The 21,093-nt window shown below is 34.7% G+C and overlaps 4 protein-coding genes across 5 annotated transcripts; 1 reads left to right on the top strand and 3 right to left on the bottom strand.

Annotated features, from left to right (window-relative positions):
* Nucleotides 1-29: 29 nt before the first annotated feature.
* Nucleotides 30-4,494, bottom strand: LOC149493423 (Pentatricopeptide repeat (PPR-like) superfamily protein). Its single transcript, XM_089725928.1, has 4 exons — nt 1,486-4,494; nt 1,292-1,392; nt 844-1,084; nt 30-768 (listed from the first exon to the last, which is right to left on the bottom strand). Exon 1 carries the CDS (start codon nt 4,381-4,383, stop codon nt 1,714-1,716), a length of 2,670 nt encoding a protein of 889 aa, XP_089582054.1. The 5' UTR covers nt 4,384-4,494; the 3' UTR covers nt 30-768; nt 844-1,084; nt 1,292-1,392; nt 1,486-1,713.
* Nucleotides 4,495-5,237: 743 nt separating this feature from the next.
* Nucleotides 5,238-7,617, bottom strand: LOC110009409 (jacalin-related lectin 3-like). Of its 2 annotated transcripts, XM_089725930.1 has the most exons (7): nt 7,519-7,617; nt 7,223-7,441; nt 6,785-7,141; nt 6,486-6,710; nt 6,104-6,391; nt 5,747-5,977; nt 5,238-5,669 (listed from the first exon to the last, which is right to left on the bottom strand). In XM_089725930.1, exons 1-7 carry the CDS (start codon nt 7,519-7,521, stop codon nt 5,355-5,357), a joined length of 1,638 nt encoding a protein of 545 aa, XP_089582056.1. In that variant the 5' UTR covers nt 7,522-7,617; the 3' UTR covers nt 5,238-5,354. The 2 variants fall into 2 exon arrangements, with proteins under 2 accessions (XP_089582056.1, XP_089582055.1); XM_089725929.1 differs by lacking the exon at nt 7,519-7,617 and having other exon boundaries at nt 7,223-7,512.
* A 4,647-nt stretch (nt 7,618-12,264) lies between these two features.
* On the top strand, nt 12,265-17,880 carry LOC105633859 (beta-galactosidase 5). Its single transcript, XM_012216555.4, has 19 exons — nt 12,265-12,611; nt 12,744-12,839; nt 12,965-13,077; nt 13,270-13,336; nt 13,459-13,551; nt 13,728-13,871; nt 13,976-14,064; nt 14,158-14,263; nt 14,346-14,433; nt 14,687-14,805; nt 14,924-15,088; nt 15,262-15,440; nt 15,617-15,726; nt 15,864-15,973; nt 16,141-16,251; nt 16,333-16,446; nt 16,515-16,717; nt 16,833-17,169; nt 17,268-17,880. The coding sequence occupies exons 1-19, from the start codon at nt 12,441-12,443 to the stop codon at nt 17,412-17,414; spliced, it is 2,562 nt and encodes an 853-aa protein (XP_012071945.1). The 5' UTR covers nt 12,265-12,440; the 3' UTR covers nt 17,415-17,880.
* Nucleotides 17,881-18,441: 561 nt separating this feature from the next.
* On the bottom strand, nt 18,442-19,693 carry LOC105633860 (thioredoxin H1-like). Its single transcript, NM_001308717.1, has 3 exons — nt 19,607-19,693; nt 18,702-18,824; nt 18,442-18,620 (listed from the first exon to the last, which is right to left on the bottom strand). The coding sequence occupies exons 1-3, from the start codon at nt 19,691-19,693 to the stop codon at nt 18,474-18,476; spliced, it is 357 nt and encodes a 118-aa protein (NP_001295646.1). The 3' UTR covers nt 18,442-18,473.
* Nucleotides 19,694-21,093: the final 1,400 nt, after the last annotated feature.

Raw genomic sequence — 21,093 nt, 5'->3', positions numbered from 1 at the left:
AAACAAAGAATCATTAATTGGAGGAGAAAAACAAAGGCCCCCTCCATAATCTGGAGCAAGAAAAGTTCCATGTGTTTTATGGCTGACGTTTTTGGGGCTACCATTTTCATTCTTTATCATATCGTTTGTTAATGCTATAAACACGCAATCAGCTCAGACATTTATTCCATTCCTCAAATAATTAGGATTTCTACTTGTGCCAATAATCACCGTCCGTGCTTTACACAGATTTATAATAGATGCTACCGTTACCATATTCATTTAATTAGAGATGCCTCTGGAAAAGACAAATGGGATATGGCAGAAATTGCTTTTCAATTATTCCTTGAGCCACATATGGAAGGAACTTTCCTTTTTCAAAAATTTACTGTTGTGGGGTATGGGCACAGAATCTCAGCGGAATTTACTTGAGATTGCAAATTTCCTCCTCAGTAGATAGCTTTTAGCTAATGTGGCAGATGCCTAGCATCTGTTTCAATTTATAATTGATTCGTTCTATGCGTATGAATCACACTTCAGACCTGCACTTTGTCATCCAGTTTCACAATTTAAGCAATATCTTCGGTTATATTTCTTTTCTCCGTGATATGAAGGCTTGCCTGATAATGCAGCCCACTGTTTCAGCTCACTTGAGAAAGATGTCGTCCCTCCTCCGAAATCCTAACAGTGTATATTTCCTTTCTGCTGTTTAAAGTGATGTTTCTTGATGACTGTTGAAAGTAGATCCTCCGATCTGGTTGCCAAATCCATGATATAATCAAGAGCAACCTGTTCAAAATATCCTCTTAGCAGACATCAAAGTGAAAGCTAAATTTTTTTTTGTCTCACTTTTAAGTGGCGTACCTGTTGTCTACTGTTAACAAACAAATATAGTTAGAAACTAGAAAGGCATCTTTATATGAAAGCCCATCAAGATACACGCTCACGCTCCCTTCTTATGGTATTCTTTAATTAATTCAGTTATTTAGATCTTCACGTTGTAGAATAACTAAGGCCTTCCTATGAATTCTGATGATTCATAAGAAAATGAAATTTTCTTCTGTATAGAAGTTTTGCATTTGCTGCATCTTATTTAGTATATCCCCTGCAAATTACAAAAAAAAATTTAGTCAAAGTAGGATGTGTGATAAAGGTCAGCTGAAAAATATTATATCCGAGGACTTCCAAGCCACTGCTAAAACAGTGAAAAGTAAAAGAGAAAGGGAGAAATGGAGAATGGGTTGAAATGAACTACACAGCCCAGTATAACTAACACAAAGGATAAGAAGATTAATTCTGAAAGAATCTGTACCTGAATCAACAAGCTTATCACTAATGCTTTGTCAATTCACTGGCAGACAAACTGCCCGCAGACTAATGTCATTTAAGCCTAGCACATTACACTTTTTAATCCTGGAAAACAAATCGCAAAAGATGAAGACATGAGTAAGTACCCTTGTTATTCTTTTAAGGCAACTAACTTGTAAACACCACAAAAACCTGTACCTGTCAACAGGATTGACATGCCTATTCAAGAATATCTTTTCGGCAACAACTGTCAAGTATATATTTTGGATCAATAAGATTGACATTGTATGAATCTTCTGAAACTAGAAGGAGTGGCATGATCCATAGCAGCTTGAACAATATCCAGAGCCCTCAGATGAGCCACTGAGTACTCACCAGAACAAATATTGAAACCAGTTCACATATGTATAGCTATCATTTTGCATTCTACCAATAATCGCCACAGGAACAATGACCAGATTTAAAATGGTGGAGGCACTTTGAGTCGCTCAAATATATTTCACATCCATACATCTTAGAGAGATATTTAGCCATCCTATGGCAGTCTACACACATACTCAGGTTTTTAACAATTCTTATGCTTCGAGGTACAGAAGGTGCACAAACAAAGGCGAAGGCAATTGCAAGTTTTTCACTATGTACACCTATAATTTCTTCCTTCTCTTCCTCCTCAATGCAAGACCCAAGAGGCAGATCACTTCCCTTCACTTCTTTTGATATGCTCTCAACCCAAGAAAATAGAATCTCTGAGCATGATTTAGACCTATCACCTGCAACAAAATAATGCACAACGTTTTTTACTTCGATCCAGCTGTGTCCAATAAGCTTCAGTACTTTGGTATCTTTCTCAAGCCTTTTCTCGTTTGACGCATCTTGAGGTTTCTCACATAAAGTGTATGCCTGTAAAACTAACTGGTGGATCAAACGGTTCCCTGGTTCCAAGGCAAGTAAATTTTCCCCCGCCTGGATTGCCAACCCAAAATTGCCATGATTCAAAGAGGCATTCAGTAAGGCAGACCACACAGAAAAATCAGGCTCAATTGGCATATCCTCAATAAATTCCATTGCCTCTGTGAGCTTACCAGAACGACCGTACAAATGGACCATAGCTGCATAATGTTCTAAAGATGGCACAATTTGATAGTCTCCCGTCATGCTAGAGAAAGCTCGCTCCCCTTTATCCACCATTCCAGTAAGACAGTGTGCAAGGATAATACTCACAAAAGTGCTTCTGTTTGGCTTAAGTCCCAGCTTTTGCATCTGATTAACAAGATCAAGTGCAGCATCTGAATAACCATGTAGAACATAACCAGCTATCATTGAGTTCCAGGTGATGAAATCTTTGGACAACATTCTACCAAATATGGTTCTTGAATATCCTATATTCCCTGATTTGACATATGTGTCAATCAGCGAATTTCTAATAGAGAGTACGGGTTCTAGATTTCTGCGCAATACACAACCATGAATCTCTTTTACCTTTTTCAAAGCAACTAAACTTGCACAAGCAGGTAAGACACTTAGAATGGTAACAGAATTTGAACTAACACTACAAGATTGCATTTGTCGAAATATGCTAATTGACTTGTCTTTTTGTCCCATTTTCAAATAACCTGAAATAAGAGAGTTCCATGATGCAGTATCACGTTTGATTTTACCATCCTTTTCCATCCTGTGAAACAAATCCATGGCGCGATCATCATCTCCATTTTGAATATATGCCGAGATCATATTATTCCAAGTAATGACATTAGGCTGTACATCAGATTTTGGCATTTTCATAAAAAGAACATAGGCTTTACCACAATATCCAGCTTGACAATATCCTCCAATCATTGAATTCCAACTATAAATATCTTTCTCCGGCATCATTTCAAATACCTTCCAAGCAGCTTCCAGTTTCCCACACTTCGAGTACATGTCAATTAGTGAATTCCCAACTAGAACATCGTCAACAAAACCCATCTTAAAAGCAAGTGCGTGAATTTCTAACCCTTCATCTAACGCTTTTAAAGATGTACACGCTGAAATCACACTGCCAATTGTAACTCCATTGAGTTCAACCCCTGTCAAAACCATCTCATTGAACATATCCAATGCCTTATTTGTTCGATTGTTTTGAGCAAACCCCGAAATCATAGAAGTCCAGGTGACGACATCTGGGCTTACGCCAAAACTCTCCATCTTCTTCATCAATTCCATTGCAACGTCACAATATCCTATCTGGTTATAACCAGCTATCAATAAATTCCAAGTTACTAAACATGGCTCGATCCCTTCCTCACACATTGCATCAAATAATCTTTGAGCTTCCTCGATATCACCATTTTTGCAATACCCTGATATCATAGCATTCCAAGCCACTTTATTTCTTTTATCCATGCTCTCAAAACACCTTCTCGCCAAACTCAACTTCCTACCCTTTGCATACAAAGCCAAAATCGAATTATTAACAAATGGGTAACTATCTACTCCACATTTAACAGCCAAAGAATGTACTAGTTCCCCTGTCTTAACATCCCTACAATTACCACACGCCTGTAATATCTTAGGTAACAAAAACCCATCAGGTACACAATTCGACTGCATCATCAGATAAAAGAACTCGACAACTTCCTTCCACATGTGCTCTCTGGAGAACGCACCAATCATCGCAGACCACGCATACAAGTTTCTCTCCCGCATTTCATCAAAGCATTTACGCGCATCGCTTAAAAACCCACATTTAGCATACATACTGACTAACTTGGTCTCAAGAAATGGGGTTTTTTCTTCAACCAAATTAATATGGGCATGGACCTTGCGGCCCAGACTAGCAGAATTGGAATCAATGCAGGACTGAATTAAATTAATGAAGGTTTTGGATCTTACCTTGAACCCATGTTGAGCTATGGATTCAAGAGCTGTTACGGCCTCACTTAAGCGACCGTTTTGGCAAAGGTAATTCAAATGTGAATCTGAAATTTTACAGTGGAGCTTTTTGGTGAAGGGAACAGACGATTTGGCGGGTTTGGATGAGCATATTGACGGAGTGTCTTGTTTGTTCAGATTTAGTTTCTGGGGCGTTGAGATGACTGGTATAAGCAAACTCTCCATCCTGACAATACTCTACTTCTTCTTCTTCTTCTTCTTCTTCTTTTCTATAATTATTTCCTTGGCGTAACTTGTAAGAACTAGAATGCAAGATGACAGAGGAGCCTGGACAGTGGCCTGCGAAGTGAAGACACACGGGATATATCCTGCGTGGCATTATCTAGTAAAGGCCACATTGGCAGCCGCAGATTATCCGGTCGGTCGTTTTTATTTTTAAGGACAAATTACTATTTAGTCCCTAAATTTAGCATAATTATAACTTCAACATTCGTGCTTAATCTCGGTAAACTATTTAGTCCTTCTATCAAAAATTACCACTTAAAAGAGATAAAATATTTATAATATTTATCTATTTAATCATTTACATTTAATATAACATTACTATATAGGTTTCATTAATTTTGACACTATTGATTTTTCACATAATTAAGAAAATAATTGAACCACTTCAATATTAGAAAATATAAGAATAATCAACTAAATTACCCTTTAATTAATTCTGTGTAAAGTAAAATAAAATAAATAATACTACCTTTATTTTTTTTTTCCTCAAAAAAATAAGTATATCATTTAAGTAGAATAAAGAATATTAAAAATGTCAAGATTGATGGAACAAATTATTTAGTCCCTCTTGGTTATTATTGAATAATTATTTAATTCTTTATTTAATGACCAAAATGATCCATTTTAGATGGAGAGCTAACAGTTCTATAAAATTAAATATCAATAATTAAATTAATATATTTACTTAATAAAGGAGACAAAATTATAATTATAATCAAACTTGAATTATGCATAATTGATCACATTAGATGTTGGTATGAATTGAAAGCACCTCTCTTGATTCTTATTGAGCATTTTACAACTCTAACATAAAAATTCATATTTATTAACTTGCCATAGCAGATATACATATATTATATAACTGCAAATAATGCATACACAATAGGCAATTCTTTAAAATTATAGAAAACTTAATTGAACAATTTATGCATAATCATTTTGATAGCTCCTCCTCTTTCACCAGGCACTTGATCAATGGAGGATTGTTGCATATGGACTCCAATTGCATTCAAATAACACCCACTTCTCCCATGGAACCCTACAATCTTTCCTTCTGTCTTGGCGGAAGTGAAAAAACTCCCAACTTCCTCTCCAAACGGTCCATATTTTCCCTTATTGGTATAAAATGTAAGAGATCTTATTACAGTGTTGCAATCATCTCCAGTGAGAGAGCCATAATAGCCACAAACGCTTGTAAGGATTTCGTATGGATATTCCAATTTAATCTGCAGTTAAGCATGATCAAACTAATTAAAACCCATGATTAATATTTCTATTGCATTAATAAATTAATATTAATTACCAAGTGAGAGCTTGCTTCACTTCCACCTCCATGCCTAGCTGACCAAGCGGATTGACCATTTCGATCATACTCAATTTGGATACAGTATATTGCTTCTCCTTTTGCCAAGAAAATCTTCTTAATCCCAGAAAATACACCATCATCCCACGGCATACCTCCATTACCGCCCCACAGTCCTGATGTCCATGCACCTGCTACAGCAGCTTCTTTTACCAGCATTCCAGGGATAACCTTCATTATAAGTTGGAGACGGTTGTATAGATCAATGAGCTTAGTTAATCGATAATTAGTTATTAATTTATAATTTGTATCATCATTATCACGTATTTTTTTAATTAGGTAAGTCTGCATATATACCTCATATGCTTTAGCTTCATTGATGGCGTTGCTCAATACTAATGGCCTAGAATGGACTCCAATACTGTCTATAAACCATCCCTTTCGTCCATGGAATCCAACAATCATCTCATTATTATTAGAACCAGCTGAGGAAAAAGAAATCCCTTGTTCATCCCCGAAGGGTCCATACTTCCTTTTGTTGGTGTGAAAAGTCAGGGATTTTACCACAGTAGGTCCTCTCAAGATGGTTGATCCATAATATCCAGTTATGCGAGTCAAGATTTCAGATGGATAATCAAAAGCTATCTGTTCAATCACAAACAAAGAAGAATTAGAAACTTCAATTTCTAATTTACACAGCATAAAGAAGATTTTATTAATTTGCTGGTTGTTTAATCACCTTGTCTATTCTAACTCCTCCGCTTCCACCATTCTTATTTCCCCATATTGCTTGACCATTCATATCATAACAAACCCGCGTGGAAACAATACCTCCGTAACGTGTTAAATGAACTTCACGAACGCCTGTGTAAACTCCATCATCAAATAGCATTCCACCATTACCCCCCCAAGGTCCGTGTGAAACTGCCTGCCTTGGGTTCACCGGTTTACCTATCACTACGGCCTGCACTGCAAGTAATTATGTATTGAACATAATTAATCCAGAAATGATTATGTTTATCCTCAACAATAACCAACCTGCAGGCGGTTTGTTATCTCTGCTTCAGAGTAGTCATTGCTGTGATCTTTCTTTTTATCAATGGTTGCGGAGTTTTGTTGAGAAATAAAATTATTAGATGGATTTCGTTGAAGGAGAGGCTTTAAATAAACACCAATAGAATCGAGATACCAACTGCATCGGCCATGGAAACCTATTACTTTGCCACCAGTCAAAGGAAATGAGAAATCTGTTCCCATTTGAATGCCAAAAGGTCCATACTTCCTTCTATTGCTTTCGAATACAAGCGAACGAACTAGTATTGGACCATAGTCGACAACGCTTCCATAATGGCCAATTATAGTTACTAGATATTCATCTGGGAAATCAAGCTTCACCTGCAAAAGGGAATTCTTTATTAATAACTATAACTTGCATGACGATCGAATAGTAGTAGTACTTTACTGGACTGGACTGACTTTATTTGTCCGGATACCGCCAGTTCCGCCGTGCTTATCAGACCACACGGAGATCCCTTTCTTGTCGATATACTCAAATTGGACGGATTCAATAGCAGCACCATGGCAGATCACCACTTGCCTTACACTGTTGAAAACTCCATCGTCCCACCGTACTCCATTTTGGCCTCCCCATGGTCCAACTGAAATATAGCTGTTATTCTCGTATCCTCCATTGCTCTGTTTCATTGAGGATTAATTAATTTAAACAAAACAATGTGAAAATGCTTAGGATTTACAAGAGAGATTAGAGTTACCATTGGGGGAAACACTAATTAAGAAAATGAATGGAAGCTAGAGATAGATGTGTGCCACTGCCAAGTTCAATCAAGGCATGTGGATGCAGATGAATTTTATAGAGAGAAATTTATGGAGAGAGATTCGTATAATTCCAAGATTGACCAAAAAAAGACAGAATCTAATTCGTAAAGAACATTGTAAAAGTTACTTTCCATTTTATGGAGAAAGCATCCACCTCCATTATCAGGATTTTTGGATCAATCTTATATTCTCGTTGCAGAATTTGCAATGCCAGTCATTAATCAATTAGGTACTTCTTTTCTCATATTCTTCATATCAGGGACAGATGTTATCAAATCCTTTTTGCCCTTTAAAGCTATATAGGCCTTTGATATATATATATATATATATATATATTTTCACCATTTTGACAATGGTTTCAACTCAACCTAGTTCGTTTACAACCCAAGTCTAGTTTCGTGTTTGCTGGATTAAATGATGCTGCTGTTCAGTATTCTTAATATGAGACCCAGTTTCATTGGGCTTTAGGCCTGCTTGGGAAACCCAAAGATGGATTCGCTCCAAGAATCTGTTTTGGCCCAATGTTAATCCAAGTTATACATCACCTATAGAATTCATTTATCAATAATAATTTGTTTTTACTTTTTTCACACTTATTTGAGGAATGATATTCAGGTCAATCCTTCTTTAATTACGAAATAATAGTAATTTGATGTTTTAAATTTTTAATTTTATAGGTAAGGTGGAACTGTAGTCCACTTTTACTTATTTATAAATAATTAAATTTTTTGAAAATGAATTTTCTTTTTAATCAAAAATTAAAATATGAAACTTCACATAGATTTTATAAAATTTTGTAGAATTAATTGACATCAAACAATATATATGTACATACCTTTTTTTTTTTTTTTTCATTTTATGATCAATCCAAGTGAGGAATGGGTTACAATTACATATACCACACGAGTCCAAAAAGTCCGAGTCTTCCACGGATCCTAGGCTACTTGGGACAGCTAATCCGACCCACACCGACGTAAACGGAACGGAGATCTAGCGGCACGCAAATTCACTTGGCCTTTTCAGAACCACGAGACCGCAGAAACAAACGGTTTTTACCTTGGTTAACGGCGGTTAGAGCTTCAACTACAAACAAAATAGTCTCTTTCTAATTTTATGCCACACTTTTTGTATGCGACGGGTTAATAGGTAACGTCGCACTAATTAAATGACGTAACTTTTTCAAAGTGCTGATATCATTATCAGATTGAAAATGGAATATTTAAATTTTAATAATTTTTACAGAAAATTTAATAAAAATGTAATAACATAGCAAAATATTTAGGTCTAATTTTAATTGAATCTTAACCATTTGTCAATTTAAAATTATTTTATTTATATTTTTAATTTTACTAATATTTTTAAAATAATTAAAATTAGTGAATGATAGGTCTTATTTTATCTCTAGACTCTTAATTTCATTTTTACTTTTCATTATTCATATCAATTATTGAATAATTTTTAAGTTTAATTAATTTTTATTTAATTATCATGTCGAACTAAACTCTCATATTAGAAATTTAATGTAGCTTAATTTCTATTTTAATTTATAATATTAGATTTATTTTTCTTTGTTCAAAGTATAAATTAATATTGAATTTAATGCTTCAAGCCAGAGTTTATCTTCTGTATTGATTTATTTCATTAATCACTATCGGAAAAATAATTTTTATATAAAAAAATAATAAATTATATGAGAATAATAACTTGGTGTGGAAGCTATATGATTTGACCCAATGGAGGTTTTCATAGGTTAATGACTTTAGGTTATAAACTCTTAAACAAACCATAAAATTTAATGATCTAATTCATGTTTGATTGCAATATTGAGAGATAGGTAATTAGACCGGGTTAAAATAGCTAACAGCACATCGGAAGAGCTTATTAATGATTTTAGAATTGTTTCCTTACTTAAACAATTAAAATTGATTATCAAACTAATAAAATAAATTTGACAGAATTAAGTAAAGGTAAAATTCTTACTAGCTTTTAATCCTTAATTTCTTTTCCATCACTTTATTTTTTTGTTTACAATTATTCTCTTTATTGTCATTTAAATAATAATAGATTAATATAATTTTAATACTTGATATATAATTTTGGTAGAAATAATATTTTATTTATTTTTTATTACCTGTTGTGACTGTGTACACTTACAAAAATGTCCGTCGGTGAATACCTAATAAAAAAATATTAAAATTGACATGATCATGATTCATGAGTATTAAGACCCCACCACTTCCACTTTATTTATTTGGAAATCCATTATTATAAAGTTCGAGTGTGCATCTTCTTCCACCGGCTCTTTCCAACAGCTTTTGGATTGTAATATGAAATATGATTTGATGTTTGATTAGCTCCAATTGATCTGATAAGTGATGTAATTAATCGTTAATTTAAGCAATTATTACTCCAAAATATTAGTAAAATTGTATTATATTCATAAAACAGACGCATGATATCAATTAATTAGATGCAATCAATAATTGGCACTTTTTAGGTGAAACATACCCGCACAAATAAAAACAAAATTGATTAGAAGAGAGATATGTTTTTGATAATCACATCCGTTATTCTTTTCTTTGAATCTAATAAATTAAATAATTAATATTATTTTTTATTATTTTAAATTAAATAATTATTTATACTAAATACTTTTAATTTTTAGTAACTAATAGTTAAAAATTACTAAAACAACAAAAGAATTTTTTACCAACTAAAATTCATTCGAAAATATACTTTTATTTTTACTTATCCAATCCCCAGCGGCAAGTTCATTGTGTGAAATGTAATGACAAATTAAAAAAGGAGTAGGTTAATTGTGGTACATTGGCATGTGTACATATGAATATTTTTTGTGATTGAAATACCAAAACAAGATCCGAAAATTGCTCTTGCAAAGCAGTGGAGTAACGTCAAGAGTTTGCTAAATTCGGGCAAGGACCGATGTCTTAGGGTTGGCCTGTTTGAACCAAACCTTCCTTGCTTCTTCTCATATATTTCAAATCTATGTTGAAACGAAGGCTAGTGCAAAGATATACATATATATATATATATATGTATATATACAAACAACATTAAAGTTTCCCATCCATGGCGGTGTTGCACGTGGCGTTGGATGAATCAATGGTCCTGGCTCGTGAACATATACATGATGACAACAACACATCCATATAATATGTAGAAACCACAAAAAAAGAAAAACAAAAAAAAAATATTCTTTCTCCCCTCATCTTCTCCGGCCATTATTAGCTTGTAAAAGATAAGCTGCCCAGTAAAGGTAAGATCCAACCACTCAGTTGATTGTGTGATTGATCTTCTCTCCAATATGAGAAATGGGTTCGAGTCGTATTCATCAAGTAAGATCCGCCAATTATAATTTCTTGCATGTAGAATTATTTTGATAATGAAAGTGAATTTAATAAGTGTAGTGGTTAACAGTCAGATCATAGTATATATCAAAATCACGCAGGAAACCGACACGCGGCAAAGGGATCATAAACTCGTGACAGCGAAATGGTAGAATTAATAATCAGACAAAGCCACTATAAACTGTCTACGAAGAGATGGAAGGGTTGCACTTTGCACATGCAGATAAAAGAGCAAAGACGGGACAAAACAGTACAACCACCATTGGCCCGCTCTGCTCATAACAAAATGGTATCAATCGGCAAAGCATGCATGAGAATCGAGAAATGTGGGGGATGGCATTTGGTTGCGATAAAGAAATATCCTTTTACATATACATATGGATATGTTCTCAACCTAATCCAATCAACTTAAAAAAAAAAAAAAAAAAAATTGTTTGTTAAGTATTTAAAGCAGGTTAAAGAAAGAAGTATTGCAAAAGTATAAATACTCATTAATCAAACATGAAAATTAGTTTTGTCGAGAAGCAAGCTAATGTGAAGGCGCATCTAATTATTGTTGTTCAGGTTATTATTATTTTGTTGTATATTACCTATCAGTCGCTTTAATGAATACCAATCCCTTGCTTTTCAAGGATTAATGGAAGGCCTTAAACACAACCACAAATGCAATATGATTTTTAAAAAGTACAAAAATTTTAAAATTTTACCTATAAAATAATGTTTTTTTTTTTTTTTAATTTGACCCTCCTAATTTAAAAAAAAAAAATTTCTTTGTTCCATTACCAAAAATACTATTTCTCCTACCATCAATGGACTGTTTTTTCTTTCTATTTTTGCAGACTTTCATATTGGTTATCGGTTTCCGTTGCTTGTTGAATGTAAATATGAGAATGATACTTTTTTTTATAGTTTATTGAATGCAAATATAAAAATTGACGGTTCTATAACATCCAGATTACATGAAAATAGATAGTGAAATTTAAATTCCAAACTAAATAGCTTAACTGAATAAATTAGATATCTATAATTCAATTAGTTATTAGTTTCCTGAAAAGAGTAAGCTTATTGGAAAATTAGTAATATATAGCAAAATAAATTAATGGTATTTTGTTTTTTTAATTAATTTTCACATGCATAGAGATGGAGACAGTGCAATTTCTCTTTTTTTTTTTTTCTCACTAATTATAAAAATTTGCATTTCTTTTTCGCCTTTAATTTTTCAAATTTCCTTTACAGTAAAAGAAATTTTTTTTTTTTTTTTTTTAAAGTAGAAAGCATTGATTATTCATTATTGATTATATAAACTAGTATAAAGCAAGCCAGCCGTGGAGTGGCCACTGGACAGGGGCAGTTCAAAGACAAGGATGGATAGAATAGCAGAGTAGTAGATCAGAGAAGCTTATTAAGTCTTCTCTGTCCATCACTGATCCTCTGCACATTTCACTTCACTTTTCAAACTTTTCCCTCCACCCAGTAAAAGAGTAGAAGAGATGGGAACTCACTCAGTTTCCATGCTTTTAACCATCTACTTGATGGTTTTGTTGATGGGTTCTGAGCTGATACAGGGCAGTGTGACCTACGATAAGAAGGCCATTATCATCAACGGTCAAAGGAGAATCCTCATCTCCGGCTCCATTCACTATCCCAGAAGCACCCCTGAAGTATTTTTATTTTATTTTATTATTATTATTATTATTATTATTATTATTTGCTTATGAACTATAGTAAACAGTGGTTTGTTGTTGTTTATGACATTTTGGTTGTTTTTTTTTGAAATGGGTACTTGGTTCTAGATGTGGGAAGATCTTATACAAAAGGCAAAAGATGGAGGGTTAGATGCTATCGATACTTACGTTTTTTGGGATGTTCATGAGCCTTCTCCTGGCAATGTACACTCTTGGATCTCCTCTTTAGCTTTACTTCAATTTTTCTACTTCCTTTTAGCATTTGAAATTTTCATAATTTACTATGTTTTGTAGCTTAGTTTGGTTTATTTATTATTTTATTCTTTCAGTATAATTTTGAGGGAAGATACGACCTGGTACGGTTTATCAAGACGATCCAGAAAGTGGGGCTATATGCTCATCTCCGCATTGGACCCTATGTTTGTGCAGAATGGAATTTTGGGTACTTAAAAATATTTTTTTGCCCAATTCTTTTTTGATCTGCATACTTATTTTCTTTTTAACTTGCAGGGTAAATGCTTGACAAGGATAGGATTTTCTTCAGTTTTTTCCTTTTTTTTTTTTTTTTTTTTTTCCTTTTTCCAGATTTTGTGAAGGCCTTGAGATTGACAATTATCTTCTCTCTGCTGTGTAGGGGATATCCTGTATGGTTGAAGTATGTTCCTGGTATCAGCTTCAGAACAGATAATGAGCCTTTCAAGGTTATTAATTGTTCTACAGTTTCTTTTATTTAAAAAAAATCAATTGAAGCAAAGCTTATTAGGAAATGATTGGAAAGACATATAATGGTTATTTGAAAACTTCCTCCTTTTTGGTTTTGAAGGCGGCAATGCAAGGTTTCACAGAAAAAATTGTGCAGATGATGAAAAATGAAAAGCTTTTTGCATCACAAGGTGGCCCTATCATCCTCTCTCAAGTATGTGATCTTGATATCCGAGTTGAAGTACATTTTCCTTTTCTGTTGAGGATTTATTCAATCCAAAAGAAGAGTATCCGTAAAAGTGATGCATGAATTATGAAGTAATTTACATTGCATTTTCTTTTTCTTTTTCCTCTTCTATTTTCTTTTAAAAAAAATTTAAATTTTTGTAGATTGAAAATGAGTATGGTCCAGTGGGTAAGGCTCTTCGAGAAGCTGGTCATTCATATATAAATTGGGCTGCAAAAATGGCTGTTGGATTGAATACAGGAGTTCCATGGGTGATGTGCAAGGAGGATGATGCCCCAGACCCTGTGGTAATACAATTCAGTCTTTCCCCTCAACAATTTGGATCTATGGTGTCGAGAAATCTTTCTTATATGATAAATGTGAATTTTTTTTTTCTCAACCTTGGAAACAGATTAATACATGTAATGGTTTTTACTGTGATGCTTTCTCTCCCAACAAACCTTACAAACCTGCAATGTGGACTGAGGCTTGGAGTGGATGGTAAAGAGTGCTGTCTCCAATATAATTGAAGTTGGCCATTTGAAAGCATACCTGTCCTTCTTATTCCCTGTGGTTTTTCTTGTCTTAACAAAGGTTTACAGAATTTGGTGGTCCCATTCATCAGCGACCAGTTCAAGATTTGGCATTTGCAGTTGCTCGTTTCATACAAAATGGTGGCTCATATGTTAATTATTACATGGTTGGTTTCTTTGCATGATAGAGTACATGTTAATATCCTAATTATCCTAGCATATTGATTTTGTATTATTATTTTTTAACAGTACCATGGAGGAACCAACTTTGGACGCTCTGCTGGAGGTCCATTCATTACAACCAGTTATGACTATGATGCCCCAATAGATGAATATGGTGAGAACTCATAGTATTTCCATTTTAATTGAAAAGTTTGATAATTAAGCAACAACTAGTCAAAGCTAAAGTAATAGTTTACTAACTTTTAAAGATTTAGTATATTCTCATAAATGATTTTTATGGCTTCAGATTTGCACAGTATAATTTTCCCAAACTTAAAGTTATTAAGAGTGTTGCATTTTGTTGAATGTTGAGTGAGTATAGATATTATAAACTTTGAGATCTGCGACTAATCATTTCTCTTCTCTAGGTTTGATCAGGGAACCGAAGTATAGTCATCTAAAAGAGCTTCACAAAGCTATTAAGTTGTGCGAACATGCTTTAGTTTCTTCTGATCCTAGAGTAACTTCTTTAGGAACCTATGAACAGGTCTGCCTTTTCTGATATGAAATTCAATTTCTTCTCAAAGCTTAACAGTCTGTATCATAGTTTGTATGTTTCACATTGCCATTGCCAATGCCAATTTTTAACAATGGTGATATTGCAGGCTCATATATTTTCTTCAGGCAAGAGAAGCTGCTCAGCTTTTCTTTCCAATTACAACCCAAAATCTGCTGCTACGGTGATGTTCAATAACATGCACTATAATTTGCCTCCTTGGTCCATCAGCATCCTTCCTGATTGCAGGAACGTAGTGTTCAACACTGCAAGGGTAAGAAAGTTTTTGAGGCTCTTTCTGCAGTGTATTCTAAGTATGATTTTAACGCACACAGTGAAGGATATTCCGTTAAGTTAATTTCTTAATTAGTTAATTTTATTTCAAAATCATGGATTAATTAGTTATTTTATGTCAAGTTACTGATTACTTATCCTGTGATTGTCTAGGTTGGAGTTCAAACTTCACATATGCAGATGTTGCCAACTGGTTCTCCACTGCGCTCTTGGAAGACTTATGATGAAGACATTTCTTCCCTAGCGGATGGTTCAAGGATGACAGCTCTTGGACTTCTGGAGCAGATAAACGTCACTAGAGATACCAGTGACTATCTATGGTATATGACCAGGTGAGCTTAGTGCAATACTATATGCTAGATATTAACTCCCTGATATCTGTATTTTAACTTTGTAAATATTAAGCACTCACATTTTCATGCCTCGATATTGTTGATTACTTCATAATGATTCATATTTATTGACATCATAAATTAACTTAGTTTCAAATTTTTCAATTCTTTCCCAGTGTTGACATTAGCCCATCAGAAACATCTCTCCGAAGTGGACAAAAGCCTAGTCTCACTGTGCAATCAGCCGGTCATGGTCTTCATGTCTTCATCAATGGGCAATTTTCAGGTATGCTTTTGAATTTTTTATCTTTATAGTACTGGAACTGGATTTTAATTTGCTAGTTGATACTTGGTAAGGATCATGAAATAGTTCCTTCTGTTGTATTGAAAAACTAAAATTCAGCATACTGCTTATAATTACAGGATCAGCCTTTGGAACCAGAGAGAACAGGCAACTCACCTTTACAGGACCAATCAACCTACGTGCTGGAACAAATAGAATTGCACTACTCAGCATAGCTGTTGGATTGCCGGTTGGTTCCCTTGTGACTCTCTCTATGCAAGTTGAACAGCTACAATTCATATGAGAAGTTGAACTTTGCTTGGCCTCTCTTTCATCTGAACAACATAAACAAACAGTAGAGTAGGATATATTCCTCAGTGTATTTCCAATACTGACTAATTTCTGTGTTTTTTCAAGAATGGTGGGTTGCATTATGAGACATGGAAAACAGGCGTACTAGGTCCAGTTATACTAAATGGCCTTAATGAGGGAAAGAAAGACTTGACATGGCAGAAATGGTCCTACCAGGTATGGCAATGTCCTGCTTGTATTTCTAGGTTTGTGCCTTTTAGGATGGTGGTTCACTCATGCAAGTATCGCATTCAACAGGTTGGTCTAAAAGGAGAGGCAATGAATCTGGTCTCTCCAAATGGAGCTTCATCTGGTGACTGGATCCAAGGGTCTCTAGCTTCTAACCAAGGGCAGCCCTTGAAGTGGCATAAGGTAAGAAGTGAAAGTTAACAGAAATTGAAAGCTTAGTCAAGACTTAAGAGACTGCTTTATCATGACAGGCTTATTTTGATGCACCTGGAGGAAATGAGCCATTGGCTTTGGACTTGCGCAGCATGGGAAAAGGTCAGGTGTGGATCAATGGGCAGAGCATTGGAAGATACTGGATGACATATGCAAAGGGTGATTGCATCGGTTGTAGTTACTCTGGGACATTCCGGCCTTCAAAGTGCCAACTTGGTTGCGGCCAACCAACACAGCAATGGTGTGCCCAGTGAAAGACTTCATTTTTTAACATTGCATTTACAGTTCTATAGGACTCAGCTATGGTGCAATTAATTTGTCTTACAGCTAGTAAAATTTACAAATGAAATTTGCAGGTACCATGTTCCAAGGTCCTGGTTGAAGCCAACAAAAAATCTGTTGGTAGTTTTTGAAGAGCTTGGTGGTGATCCGTCAAAGATAGCTCTTGTTAAGAGATCAGTCACAAGGGTTTGTGCTGATGCCTACGAGCACCACCCAGCCTTCGAGTATTATAGTAGGGAGGGCCATAATGAATCATCAATGCTTCACCAGGCCAAGATTCATCTGCAATGTTCACTCGGGCAGTCCATATCATTTATAAACTTTGCAAGTTTTGGTACACCTTCAGGAACTTGTGGAAGTTTTCAGAAGGGAACTTGCCATGCATCAGACACTCGTTCTGTTATAGAAAAGGTGAGTTTCGTCTTCTTTAGTCTTTCGAATTGATATAACCTATATCATAATGGAGTTTGTATACTGATATATTTCCATTCAAACTATGTACTCTGCAGAAGTGCATTGGGCAGGAGAGCTGTATGGTTACCATTTCGAACAGTAACTTTGGTGCTGACCCATGTCCAAATGTGTTGAAGAAGCTATCAATTGAAGCTGTTTGTTCTACCAGTACAACCACTCAAGACAAGCAAATAGAATCCTAAGAGGGGTGAAATATTCTTTAAGTAATTATGATTATTAATACGCTGCTTCAAAAGCAAGGAATGAAGAAAATAAGATGCAAAAGGCATAGTTGAAATACAGAGCCTCAAATGCTCTGTTCACGTAGTCCACAATGTATAGGTTTCAGATTCTACTGAGTATTTTGGTAATTATTGGGATGGATGATGTGCTTTAGTAGAGTTACTGGTTCTGCCTAGAAAATTGCCTCCAAGAAGTCCTACTCCCTGGCCTTTTATCCAGAGATAAGAGGAAGAATTCTTGTGAGGTAGTAATGTTTACTAATTTATTGGATAAGGTCAGATTTATTTTTCGATGAAGCAGAATTGCTGAAGTACAAAAAGAAACACCAAGTTGAGCATTAATGGAAGCGTCTGTTTCTAAGGTTAGAGTAACAGTTGTGTCGAAATAAGGATCTGCAATAAATTGTGGTTATGATTTTCCTTACAAGTACTTTATTGTCTGGAAAAATTACGATTTAGTCCCTGTGGTATGTCGGAATTTATACTTTTTACTCTTCCTTCATCTCCTACTTATCGGTAGCTTCTTCTCATCTTCTTCGCCTTCGTTCTTCACTTCTTCTCGGATTTTCAATGTCTCCTTTTGATGCGCTTATTCACAGCTGTTACCATCGTGGCTCAGAGAAACGTGGTGAGAATTGAGAAACATATGGAGTTTTGGCCAAAAAAATCATACGAAAAATATTAAAGCCCAATGGCATGAAAAAGTGAATAAGTCAATTAACAAGTTTTTTTAGGATATAATGGTAATTGCCGTGAAGATGTACCAGACACCGATCAAGCAATGAAAAGAACAACAGTTCTCTAACAATTTATATACAGACATCGATGAAGGCCTTCAACATTTCCATATAAGCAAACATAGAAAGATCTAATATATAGAAAGTATTAAACACAAACGGTGGTGGCCTCGCATGACCACATAATAAGATAAACATATTGGTTCCAGATAATACAAATATTTGTAAGACAGTTAACTAAGCTGCCATTAGTGGACATGGAAGTCCTAGTGTTCTTCATCCATTAAGCTGCTGCAACCTCTGTGGCATGCTTTACAATTGTCATCTGCAGTTCCTCTTTCTTGGCACCAACAACCTTGTCCACGATTTTCCCTTCTTTCAAGAACATAAAAGTAGGCATTGCCTCAACAGCCCAATCTTCAGCAACAGTCTGCAGCATACAAACAAGTATCTTTTAAGCAGAGGACCTTAAAAATTGACTGAAAAATAGGCAATTGTTTATATTTATTACCCTCAATTCATCCACGTCCACCTTCAAGAACGTGACATGAGGCATCTTCTTAGCCAAATCTTGCAGAATTGGAGTGATGAAACGACAAGGCCCACACCAGGTAGCAGTAAAATCAACCACAATCTGTTTATGAAAACATTAAACAGTTTCTTATTAAACATTTTGTTACCAAAACACTAAATCCCCCGTCAAGAACGAAACAACAGACCCAGAAAATCAACTAGATATGCTTCTGGTGGATTAGTTCTATAGAGGCAACCATCAAATACCAAAAAGTGATAGGGAAGAAAGGGATATGCTTCCGTCACCAAAAGATGGCACACAAACAATTCAATTAAAATTATAAACTGGAGCACCAAAATTCAAGTGTCTTATTCTGGATTTTGGAAGGATATCTAACACTTCTATTCTAAATAACATGCATAAAGGGAATATCTATCAAAGAAATTGTAAAAACAAAACAATAATAGTAACAGAATTTTCTGCCATTAGGCCCACTAGAAAAATTAAATGAAAATTTCGAAGACTTATAAGACTTGGCAATTAGAAAAGCCTCCCAGATGACATTGGGTAAGTAGCAGAAAGATCAGATCCTGACAGAAATTTAGCCAAACCTAGTGTTTGAATAAGAAAATTGTGGAACAGAAAAAAAACAAAAAAAAAAACACAATAAAACGGATATAGATCTAGCTTAAAAACCTAGAAGAATCCCCTGTAAAGCACCATCAACCAGACCACATTTCAGATATAAAGCTCAAAATAGAGCTTTCACACATTAGCATAAAAGAAAACAGCTAACTGCAACACAAGTCATGAATTAAAAAGTTCAAAGATCAGAGAATAAATCTCCCAGAAACAAACACAAAATATTGAGTAAAAGAAAACAAAGAGCGAAGATTAATTACCAGGGTCTTGCTTTCCTTTCCCTTCTCGAGCTGCTCGTTCCAGGCCTCAACGGTGTGGCAGGCAATAACTTGACCTTCTTCAGCCATTCTGTTTCCCTTTTCAAAACTGAGAATCTCACACAGGGAGCGTTAACGATTTTTCTGAATTTGATATTTTGTGTGTCTCAAAGGCACATCCTCTGACAGCTATTTAAAGCGTTTTCGGTATTTCTTACCAAAAATGCCCTCACGCTTTAAATCAATATTACGAATATGACATTTAGCTTATATCCGACGCGACTAGGCATTTTACGAAAGGCAATTTGTGACGTGTGCTAACACGTCAAATTCAAAACAAAGAGTATAATGTACTTCTCATTGTCAACAAAAAACAAACAAAGAATATAATAAGCTTTGCGGTCCGTGCTTCTGCTGTGTGTACGCGGACATTACCGCCAAAGGGGATGACAATCATCATCAAATACGACTTCCGACTCCAACTTGAATGTATACGCGGGAGCTGAGGCAGAGTTGTACTCGATAGTTTATAATATTTCAACTTTAATTTCTAGACTTGAGGAGGATTTTAATTTTCGAAAACTTAATTATACAAATATTTGATTGATTTAAATACCCTTGATAATTCTTATGTTGGTAACATAATTTAGGATCGTAGAATTCTTATAGAACAGTCTAATACTTGTAATTTGTATTCCGTAAGGCTTTTGTTTGTTTGTATGACGAAAATATGGTATTTAGTTTTCTCTTCATTCTTGCTTGATGTAATTCAATTTGATCAGATCGCTTAATATAATATCCTTCTTCAAGAAAAAAAAAAAAAAAAAAAAAGAGAAAAATACCCTTTACAATTTGCAACCTCTGGGGCATGCTTTAAAATCGTCATCTGTTGTGGCTTAAAACACCAGAAGAATCCCTGTAAACCACAATCAATTAGACCACGTTTCACATATATAACCAAAATAGAGCTTCACATATTACAAAAAGAGGGAAAAGAAACGCTAATCACAAAACACAAGTCATGACATTAGAAAGTTCAAAGATCAGAGAATAAACTTACTAAAACAAATACAAAATACGGAGTAAAAGAGAACAATGAGCGAATATTAAATACCAGTTTGTTGCTTACCTTTCCCTTCTCGAGCTGCTCGTTCCAGGCTTCAATGGTGTGGGAGGCAATAACTAGACCCTCTTCAGCCATTTTGTTTTTTTTATTAAACTCAGAATCTCACACACAGAGAGCGTAAATGATTGGTTTGATTTTGAATATAATATTTTGTGTGACCAAAAGCTACGCGCACCCTCTTACCGCTATCTAAAGCGTATTCGGTATTTTCCATTAACCAAAAATGCCTCATGATTTAAATCAATATGAGGGCATTTTTGGAGTTGAAAATAAAATATTAACTTAATTAGGAATAAAAGGATAAATATTAACTCCCTAAGAATGGTCTTAACTTAAAAAAAAAAAAAAAAAGAGAGAGAATGAA

Source organism: Jatropha curcas, chromosome 9 (genome assembly GCF_041381405.1).
Source record: "Jatropha curcas cultivar XTBG-Jc1 chromosome 9, XTBG_Jcur_1.0, whole genome shotgun sequence".
NCBI classification, from domain to species: Eukaryota; Viridiplantae; Streptophyta; class Magnoliopsida; order Malpighiales; family Euphorbiaceae; genus Jatropha; species Jatropha curcas.
Note: the sequence above shows the minus strand (reverse complement) of the source record. Positions and strands in the feature narration are given on the sequence as shown.

What these genes read in the sequence shown, in the direction of transcription:
- LOC105633860 (NM_001308717.1), bottom strand. Translation starts at nt 19,693, where the DNA reads ATGGCTGAAGAAGGTCAAGTTATTGCCTGCCACACCGTTGAGGCCTGG. An exon ending in GAAAGGAAAGCAAGACCCTG is followed by an intron (nt 18,825 to 19,606) that starts GTAATTAATCTT and finishes TTTCATAAACAG; the next exon opens with ATTGTGGTTGATTTTACTGC. An exon ending in TGGACGTGGATGAATTGAGG is followed by an intron (nt 18,621 to 18,701) that starts GTAATAAATATA and finishes TGTATGCTGCAG; the next exon opens with ACTGTTGCTGAAGATTGGGC.
- LOC105633859 (XM_012216555.4), top strand. Translation starts at nt 12,441, where the DNA reads ATGGGAACTCACTCAGTTTCCATGCTTTTAACCATCTACTTGATGGTT. An exon ending in TGCCCCAATAGATGAATATG is followed by an intron (nt 14,434 to 14,686) that starts GTGAGAACTCAT and finishes TCTCTTCTCTAG; the next exon opens with GTTTGATCAGGGAACCGAAG. An exon ending in TAGTGTTCAACACTGCAAGG is followed by an intron (nt 15,089 to 15,261) that starts GTAAGAAAGTTT and finishes GTGATTGTCTAG; the next exon opens with GTTGGAGTTCAAACTTCACA.
- LOC110009409 (XM_089725929.1), bottom strand. Translation starts at nt 7,450, where the DNA reads ATGAAACAGAGCAATGGAGGATACGAGAATAACAGCTATATTTCAGTT. An exon ending in AGATAACAAACCGCCTGCAG is followed by an intron (nt 6,711 to 6,784) that starts GTTGGTTATTGT and finishes CTTGCAGTGCAG; the next exon opens with GCCGTAGTGATAGGTAAACC. An exon ending in GTGAAGCAAGCTCTCACTTG is followed by an intron (nt 5,670 to 5,746) that starts GTAATTAATATT and finishes GCTTAACTGCAG; the next exon opens with ATTAAATTGGAATATCCATA.
- LOC149493423 (XM_089725928.1), bottom strand. Translation starts at nt 4,383, where the DNA reads ATGGAGAGTTTGCTTATACCAGTCATCTCAACGCCCCAGAAACTAAAT.